We start from the raw sequence: 9,978 nt of genomic DNA on the forward strand, positions 1-9,978 counted from the left end.
CCACGGGGAATCCTAAGGCTGGTGAATTCATCTCGGTCTTACAACACCACAGAGACAACAGGCAACCAAGCCAAAACGGCCATCCTTTGGGGACCATCTGCAGTTTTGCTTAACCTTGCATCTGACATCTGTCACTCTCTTGACCTCACTTACTTTACTTTCTGAGACCCTGTCCATTTTGACCCACACATTATTGGTTCCAGAATTTTCATTGTCACCTGGGAGTGAGGGTTCCTTGTTCTTCTTCATCCTCCTCATCCTCATAATTTTCTGCAAATAAATTCAGAAATGTCCCATCAGCTATTTCCCACATCACCACTATAAACACAGCGGCTTCTATGTCCCTGGAGACCTAAGGGTCTATGAATGACTAGGTATTCTACTGAGTTTAGGGCACTGTCTTTAAGAACTGCTGTGGCATGGATTTCTGATGCGTCAGGCAGTGTGTCTCTGATTCTGAGGATCAGCATCACTGAACCTGGGCAACACGTTCTACCGGCTCTTGTTGTCCATATCAGGGAATGCTTGTCAGCTTCATTTCTGCACCGTGTCTTGCAGAGTGCCACAGGTCCCACCATAGCCACAGACTCTCTGTGGGTTCACAGCTCTCACATAGAGCCGCCTCCTTGCCCTCACGACAGGACAACCACCCTGTCCCACATCCCTCCACCGGGGACTTCAAGGGCCCCCACGTGGGCTTCAGTGTTATCAAGGGGACATCCGTCTACGAAAAGCGGTCCCGTCTAAACAGCACTCCCACCTCCAAGTCCTACTGCATCAAGGACCTCATCCAACTCCACACAGTCAGGAGCATTATTTTTTCCTGACATGCATTCATGAATTTTCCCTATCTGATCACTACAGTATCAACAGGTTATTTGATATACTTTCCAGATGAGGAGACAGATATGGAGAAAGTAAAACTCACTTTCTCACCCACAATTAATACAGACCACGCTGACTCTGGGAACCTCCCACTTAGTGCAGGGATCCTTGCACACTAACAAGCATCCTCCTGTCACATTTTGCTCTCTGGCTCAAAGACTGGTGGAGGCTGCCTCCCGCTCCAAAGGCTGCATTCCCTCAGGGAGGAAGCAGACACGTGGAGCACTATTACCTCCACACTGTGCATTTCTGCTCTCTGTTACCACCTTCCACTCCTGGTTCTCTCATGGCCCCACTTGCTATGGGGAATCCAGGAGGGCTGCTGCACACGGCGTGAGGCCAGGCGGGGAGTCTCTTGTGAGCCCAGGGCCTTGGCGCAGCTCCGGGCATCAGGGCCGGTGGCCGCCTTACCTGGGCTGAGCTTTCGGGCAAGGCACTTGGCCAGCCTGCGCCCCTCAGCCAGTTGCTCTTGGAAGCCCTGCCCTTGGGAATGCTCAGGGTCATCATGGGTGAGGAGGTCCTCGAGGAGCTTATTGAGCAGTTGGGAAACGTCTTTCCCTTTCCGTAACTTCTGATACAAACGGGTCAGCTCTTTAGCCTGGTCTTTAATGAGGGTATGACATAGCCTAAGGCAGGGCAGAGAGAAAATTTTAAAATGCAAAGAGTTGAACAACAGACAATAAGATCTTTCGTGATGATTTCTGGCAGAATTTCCCCAAAGGAGCCGTGAACCCTGCACATCCCTTACACCTTTTCCTTCTGTAAACAGAGCCAGGGGTTCTCCTAAGCACACGCCAGAGAGATGTCCCTTCAGCTGCTAACTTCGGGGACACCCGTTTCCCTGGAAAACTACACACAGCGCGGCGTGCAGTGAAAGGACACAGCGCCAGACGCAGAAGCATGTCCAGTAGAGCTGGTGTGAACTGGTGAGCTCAGGAGAATGGCAGGCTCAAGCTGTGGTCAGCCAGGTCATGACTCTGTGAAAGGTAAGTGAGGTGGTGATCTCGCAACACTGTGAATGTGCTAAAAGCCACGAATTGTTCCCTTGAACTTGGGGACTTTGATATTTTTTTCCAGAGAGAGAGCGAGACTTTGAGTCATTGGAGTCCATCATTTACCAATCACTGTTGTCTTAGTTGTTTTAGAAATATTTGGGTCACGTGCCTGCCATGACGTTTCTGCCCTTTCCTGGCCCAGACTTGTTGCTGCCCCAAGTCAAAGATGCCCACAGCGTCCCTGCAGCCTCCCACATGGAGCCTTCCTTACCTGAGCTTCTCAGCCACCGTGTCTGCCTGCTTCCCCTTCTCAAACTGCACCTTCTCTCCCAGCACGGATTCGATGAGGTCGGTGGACTCTTCACACTCTGAGAAACAGAGACGCCTGCCTCAGGGGAAAGCTGGACATGCTGCTGTGCTCGCTGCCTTCAAGGGACGAGGCAGGGTCCATCCTAGGACAACTGGAACCCCGGCCACCTGGCTCTGCGCTGGGAGCTCCACATCACATTCTTCAGCCTCCCAACTACAGGGCAGTCGATTACTCCCTGTTTCAGAGCCCAGGAAAGAACAGCCCCAAGGCACAGAGAGGAACTGGACATGGTGATGAACTGGTATTTGGTAGAGTCAGAATTTGGGTTCCCCTGATCATGGTCACTCTAGCAAGCCTTGGAGACTCCTAAGTGAAACACTAAGCAGGGACATGACATAAGGCCCCCAGGGCTACTGGACTGATGGGTCCCCTGAGCTGGGATTTCTATACTGAGCAAGTATCTCAAAGGTAAAAATTCATCCGGTTACACTTGTGGAAACCACAATGCATAAAACCAGAAGCACCGGAGAGGAATATGGCCCAATCCTAATACAGTTTGTGTTATGAGAAGCAGTAGAATGATGAACAGAGTTACACAGTTCCAGGTTCTGCTCTTAGAGCGTTACAAGAAATTACTCAGTATTCATTCTGACTCAGAGAAGTAGGTCCCACAACACTAACAGGTTAACAAGGAGGAAACTGAGGCACAGGACGTTGGGCACCATGGATTTAGCCCAGGCTGACTGACCTACAACCCATGCTTTTCTCCCCTGTGCTGTGTTACCGCCACCCCACGCCCTCAGGTGATATCTGTTTGCATCATCTTCACAACTGGTTTCCCACACTTATGTGATGATTTTCAGGAAAGTTGTAAACAAAACTGCTTGTCCTTCCCTGAAAGTTCATCATCTCTTCCCTTTCGTAAAAAGCATGCCTCAGTTTTTTTTTTTCTCTGCGTCATTCGTTTTTAATTACACCTCCCCTTGTTCTATTGAAAGCAAATTGTGAGAAAATGACAAAAATGCGGGCTGAGAGTTGTCAGGATTCCTTCCTATCGCTCGGCTGTGCACGTGCCCCGTTCTCATGACTCCTTCTGCCAGCGCAGGCCCCTCCTAATGAACAGGCAGCTGAGCTCCCCATTTCAGGCTGACTGTGGGGGAAGGCCTGCCCCACACCCTGGCTTGGCTGGTTCCCGGGGCTGTGGTCTCCCCCACTCACCCTCCTTCTCACTAGGCCACATGTCTCCTGGCCCAGGCCTGGACCTGCTGGCCATCCTGCACGTCTGAAGGTCCCCAGCTCAGGGAGAGACCGTGATGTTCCCTGAAACACCCTCACCCTTGCCACTGGGTATCAAATGGCCTCCGTGGACTCAGGAAGCAGAGGCTCTGCACCGGTTCCCTCTCACAAGGGGAGTCACTGTGTGGATGGCGTCACTCACAGATACCACAGTTTTAGGGGGAAAGGAGACCTTCTTTCCACTTTCCACTTACCACTTCCATCTCCTTGAAAGCAGGTAGTGTCACCTGCTACCCTCCCTCTCGCCCCCGGGTGTGCCATCAGGATGTTTCCCCAGTGTAACTAACTTGGTGCTTTACCAATGGGACCTCAGAGAAGCGGGACCTGAGAGAGTTCCTTAGTCCCTGACACTTAGGCCTGCAGGCATGCAGGATCTGATACAGCACAGAGACCATCCTGAGAGGACCAGGCGTTTCTGTGTCCGCACCAGGAAGCAGGAACTGGGATGTTAACTCTAACCCCACCTGACATGTCACTGTTAACCTCTTTGTCTTCAGTTTTCCCATCCTCAGCAAACTGAGGATAAAATACCCACTTCTACATTTCCCGGATTGTGGTCAGAATGAAATTTATGTGACATTGGAAGAGAGAAGACAGCATCTGGAGAGGTTTTTAGTTTCTCAGAAGGAATACAGACAGATATGTCTTTGGTGGCCATGATCTTGTAGGACTTACTGTATTTCTGCAGCTGCTTGGCCAGGGAGTAGGCAGTACATTCGGATATAAGGAATTTCTCCTTGAGGTCTCGGAAGTCCTGCTTGCTTTTTTCCAGCTGGGATTGAAGCTCCTGGTTGATTTCCAGGAGGCTGATTTCTGCCCCTGGATCAGACAGAGGGCCAAGAGGTGCTGCCATGGTGACGTGTGGCCGAGGAGGTAGAGCTGGGGACTGAGGAGAAGAAACCCAAACACAGGATGGTTAAAAACCAGTGAAATCAAGTAGGTTTCATCAGGACTGAGGGGTGAGGATACAGGAAGTCTTTACTTACTGTTGGGAACAATTTGAACAACACCCCACAGCACCTGAGATTCAGGAACCACAAAACCAAGGTTCAAGATGCCACAGCTGAGAGCTGAAGGCACTGCCCCTAGCTCACACTCCAAACGGAATGACAGAGGGAGCACTCAGAATGCCAGGTAACGGTCTGCACTTGAAATAACAGAGTTGGAACGTCCGAGATGACATGGAACCTGGGGAGCTGCTGCCTTCCAGTTGCCAAGGCCGTGCTGATACACAAGACTGCCCGGTCCCCCCGAAGGTCCCCACTGATGGGAACCACCCCTCACTGGCCACTCTCAGTTGCTGTGTACCCTTGTGCTGATACCACAGTTCCCATCTCTTTCTAAAAAATTATCTCAGCATAGTTCTGATTGTTCATTCTTGTGTGTGTATAAATCACCAAGGCAGAAATAGTTTCCCAAGTAGTTTACTGTTTTGTTCATCTTCATTTATTTGAGAGAGAGAATGGGGGGTGGGTAGAGGGAGAGAGTGGGACAAGGCGCTCAATCTGACCATCCGTGAGATCATGACCCTAGCCTAAACCAAGAGTCAGATGTTCAACCAACTGAACTGCTCAGGCACCCCTCCCAACGGGTTTTCTTAGGGCTGTCATGAACTCATCCCACTTGCCTTTAAGGGCAAACAGATCTTAAGGCTTTTATAATAAGGGATAGATTCCAATGTCTTAGACTGTCATGATGTTCTTCCCTGTGTCTTTTAGTGTTTTATTTTTTCCTCTGTGCGTTAAAAACACAAGAGAAGCATGCTAGCACTTTCGTTATCTTTGTTTCCTTTGTATTTGACAAGCTTTTAAATTTACTTGGATCTTCCTCCATTTACAATATGTAGTAAAGGAAACTTTCTTTACAGCAAAACACACACACACACACACCCCAAAACACAGGGGAAAAACCAAAGTTAATTTATGCAATTGATTATGAAACTGTTTTCTATTCTAACTCTCTCAGTATTCTTCTTCCTGCATCTATGTGTTATGTAGTCTTCTTTTCCCCTTATGTTCACATATATTTTCAATTTTCTTAGCTATATACCTAGGAGTGGAATTGCTAGATCATATGTAACCCTATATTTAACTTTTTCAGAAACTACCAAACTCTTTTTCAAAGGAAAGCAACTACACCATTTGACATTCCCACCAGGAAGGTGTAAGAATTCCATTTCTCTACAATCTTCCCAACGCATACATTATCTTTTTTTTTTTTTTAAGTCATACTAGTGGGGGGAAGAGGGATCACACTGTGCTTTAGATTTGTATTTTCCTAATGACTAATGTTATTGAGCACCTTTTCAAGTATTTGTTGTTAGATTGGTCTTATCCTTTAGAGAGAGTCGACTCAAACTCTTCTTCCCATTTTTTTAATTGGCTGTCTTTTACTGCTTAGTTGTATCGTTTTTTTTTTAATTTATTCTAGATAGCAGACCTCCATCAGATATACAATTTGCAAATTTCTCCCATTCCATGCATTGTCTTTTCACTTCCTTGATAGTGTCCTCTGAAACAAAAAGCTTGTAATTTTGATGAAATCCAGCTTATCTATTTATTCTTGGAGTTGCTTGTCCATTAAAGAAACTGGCTTCTAGCCCCAAATCGTGAAGATTTCTAACTACATATTCCTTAAAACATGGCTTTTGAATGAGAACTTTCCTGGGTTGTAGTGGGGGTGGACATTATTTAATAATGGCTCTGTGTGTTGATTGATATTTCTCTCAATTGATATTCATGTGCCTGTTTTCTCTCCTATGGAGCATGCCATGACCTATACCAGAGATTTTGGAAATGATATCTATCAATATTCCAGCTTTGATTCAGGGGAGAGTCCTGCTTATAGAGTTGAGCTGGTCTGAACCTCACCCACAGTTTCACAAATTGCTCAGGGCTTTTAGAGGTAAGTAGTTGATTATCTTTCTGAGGAACACTTGTCCAGGAGTCCAGATCTTTCTAGGTCTAGAATGGACTTTCTCAGACCCCTCCAGACCAAGAAGACTGCAGGAGTTGGACCTAGTCAAGACTTTCATCTCCGGTCTTAATGGAAAGTAGACATGCTTCAGGGTATTGGGAAAGTTGTTCAATACAAATTCGTTCCTCTCCAATTTTCTATTATATATATGATTTCTCTCTAGAAAAGGTGAAATTTTAGAACAACTTGTCTATTCCTTGCCAATTGTCTGTCTGTGCTTTTAAAGATGTATAAAGGAGAATTCAAGGTCAATACATTCTTAGCAAAAAGTACAGTTCATGTAAACTTCCGGGTGATCGTAAAGAATCCAATGAACTATCTTATTATTAAGATGCTATCATTTTCCTGATGAGAAAAGAAAAAAAAAAAAAAACAAGAACTCAAGAAGATTACAAACCTCCCCAAGGCCACATATCTAGTGAAGAGAGGAGGGTGCATTAGAAACCATTTCTGGGGGCACCATCCAACTCTTGATCTCAGTTCAGGTCTTCATCTTAGGGTTGCGAATCGGAGCCCTGTGTCGGGGTCCACTAAAAAAAAAAGAAAAGAAAAAGAAAGAAACCAATCTCGCAGATATCCTATTGGGTTTTCATATGCTTATTAATCATTTGGATATCTTCTTTTGGGATGGGCTTTTTAAAATATTTCTGCTCATTAATACACTAGGTTGTTTCTCATTTTCTTTGTGATTTATAAGATTTCTTGACATATTTTGGATGAGTGTTTAGTCACATACATACATTGAAAATAATCATTTCTGGGCTGTAGATGGCCTTTGCATTTTAAAGAATGGATGCCAGGATCATGACGTGAGCTGAAAGCAGACGCTTAACCGACTAAGCCACCCAGGCGTCCCTTCATATACATTTTAAAATTGGTTTGTCATTTTCTTCACAAATATCTACAGCAATATTTACCAAAATAATGTTACTTTGTTATCCTAACAGAACTGAGTCTTGCAATCAATGAACATGCTACCTATTTCTCTGTTTACTAGTCTTCTTCACTTTCTCACAGCAGTAGTTTTTAGGGGTCTTGGGTCTGCTTCATTTTTATATATTCATAAGCATTTAATAATTTTGGATGCTAATCTCTATTGCGTTTTACTGAATTTCATTTTCTCACTACTAATTGTCCCTGCAGAGAGGTACAATAGATTGTGAAATCAACTTACTTAAGGTATAATTTGGGTACAATAGACTGCATGGCTTTAAAGCATACAGTTATTTTTTTAAAATAATTTTTTATTGTTATGTTAATCACCATACATTACATCATTAGTTTTTGATGTAGTGTTCCATGATTCACTGTTTGTGCATAACACCCAGTGCTCCACGCAGAATGTGTCCTCTTTAATACCCATCACCAGGCTAACCCATCCCCCCACCCTCTCCCCTCTAGAACCCTCAGTTTGTTTTTCAGAGTCCATCCTCTCTAATGGTTCGTCTCCCCCTCCAACTTACTCCCCTTCATCCTTCCCCTCCTGCTATCTTCTTTTTTTTTTCTTAACATATATTGCATTAATTTTTTCAGAAGTATAGATCCGTGATTCATCAGTCTTGTACAATTCACAGCGCTCACCATAGCACATACCCTCCCCAATGTCTATCACCCAGCCATCCAATGCCTCCCACCCCCCACCACTCCAGCAACCCTCAGTTTTTTTCCTGAGATTAAGAATTCCTCATATCAGTGAGGTCATATGAAACTTCTGTTACAGTCAAGATACAGGGCATTTCCACTACCTCACAACTTCCCTTGTGCCCCTTTGCGGTCCATCACTGCCTCCAGCCTCACACCCAGGGAACCAACGATACTAGAGATCATTGCAGTTTTAACAACTTCATATAACTGGAAATACATATATATATCCTCTTTTATATCTGCTTTCTATCATACAGTGCAGTGCAATGATTTTAAAATTTATCCATATTCCAGGGCACCTGCGTGGCTCTGTCAGTTAAGCGTCTGCCTTCAGCTCAGGTCTTAATCTCAGCGTCTTGGGATCAAGCCCCGTGTGGGGTTCTCTGCTCCCCACGGAGCCTGCTTCCCCCCCTCTGTCTGCCACCCCCCCACTTGTGCTCTCTCACTCTATCAAATAAAGAAATAAAATCTTGAAAAAAATAAATTCATCCATATTCCTACATGCACCAATACTTCATGACATTTTTATTGCTGGGTAGGATTTCAAGTGTTTCGTCTCTGTTTATACATTCATCTGTCACTGGACTTTTGTGTCACTTCCAGTTTGGGGCAGTCATAATTGGGGCATAATAATAAAGCTATTACACACATTCATATGCTGATAATTCTGTAGACATATTGTGTAAATACCTAGGAATGGAATGACTATCCATAGGATTTGTATTTGTTTAATCTTATAAGTAACTGGAAGTCAGCTTTTCAAAGTGGTTGTACTATTTTTCATTCCCACAGCTATATGAGACATCCAGGTGTTTTGTGTGAGATTTCAGACTTTCTGACTTTAGCCATGCCAACAGATATGCAATGATACCTCATTGCAGTACTGACTTTTTACCCTCATGACCAATGCATTGTGCATCTTTTCATGTGCTAATGAACCATTCCCATATCTTGTTTCCTGAAGTTTCTATTCAAATCTTTTGACCAATTATTGTATTGTGTTCATTATCTTATCAGACTATATGATATCTAATTCTAGAGAATGGTCCTTTGTAGGACATAAACATACTTCTATACTGTGGCTTCCCTTTATGTTCTCTTAAGGTTGTCTTTCTTCGAGAGTTACATATAGAAAGATAAAGATAGATCAATTCATTTTCATATCCAAAGAAATAATTCATTGCCTACTTTAAGCTTGCAAAAACATACGGTTGAACTTTTTGGAAAATATAAAATCATTTATTGAATTTCAGGGTATGAAATTTTTTGTTTTTGTAATTTAAACTGTTTCCACGGGCATATTGAGATATAATTTCCAAGCAAGAAAGTGTATATAATTAAAGTCTAAAGTTTAGTCCGTTTGAACATATATATGCATCACCCACACAGTGGATATATCTATCACCCCAGAAAGTTTCCTTGTGCTCCGGCCAAGTCCTCCCTCACATTCCCACCTCAGGAAACCACTGATTGGCTTTCAGTTACAATAGAATTATTTCCATTTCCTAAGGTGTTATATTTTGAAATCATATGCTATGGACATTATTTTGCTTTGATGTTTTTTTTGCTCAGAAAAATTATCTGAGCAAAAAATAAAATCTTTACCAATTTTGTTATGTATGTGAAGAGATTGCTAAACCAAGTAGTATTCCTTGGACTGGATATGCCACAACTTCTTTTGGTCATTTACCTGTGAATGGATTAGAATGGCAATTAAAAATAGAGTTTCTATCAATAGATTTTTATGAATATATCACTCTTTTTTTTTCATTTGAATGGAATGGTGGTGGCCTATGCCAGGGGGTTTGGTAGAGAGGTTTAATATTTTGAAGCAGGTCGCCGCTGTTGGGGTGCTTGGGTTGCTGAGTCGGT

General features: G+C 43.9%; 1 protein-coding gene across 1 annotated transcript; it reads right to left on the reverse strand.

Moving 5' to 3' along the window:
- Window positions 1-214: 214 nt before the first annotated feature.
- Window positions 215-4,339, reverse strand: LOC148161977 (putative NBPF family member NBPF5). The gene is made up of 4 exons (XM_088020492.1): window positions 4,162-4,339; window positions 2,152-2,248; window positions 1,297-1,511; window positions 215-270 (listed from the first exon to the last, which is right to left on the reverse strand). Exons 1-4 carry the CDS (start codon window positions 4,337-4,339, stop codon window positions 215-217), a joined length of 546 nt encoding a protein of 181 aa, XP_087876618.1.
- Between the last annotated feature and the right edge of the window lie 5,639 nt (window positions 4,340-9,978).

Source organism: Eumetopias jubatus, unplaced genomic scaffold (genome assembly GCF_037043125.1).
Source record: "Eumetopias jubatus isolate StellerSeaLion01/CBP00866 unplaced genomic scaffold, mEumJub1_p1.0 scaffold_32, whole genome shotgun sequence".
NCBI lineage: Eukaryota > Metazoa > Chordata > Mammalia > Carnivora > Otariidae > Eumetopias > Eumetopias jubatus.

Bases quoted from the DNA above. Each gene is read 5' to 3' on its own strand.
- LOC148161977 (XM_088020492.1), bottom strand. From the start codon at position 4,339: ATGGCAGCACCTCTTGGCCCTCTGTCTGATCCAGGGGCAGAAATCAGC. The intron at 2,249-4,161 runs GTAAGTCCTACA...TCTGTTTCTCAG, and splicing joins CAAGCAGCTGCAGAAATACA to AGTGTGAAGAGTCCACCGAC. The intron at 271-1,296 runs GTAAGGCGGCCA...ATTTATTTGCAG, and splicing joins TGCCCGAAAGCTCAGCCCAG to AAAATTATGAGGATGAGGAG.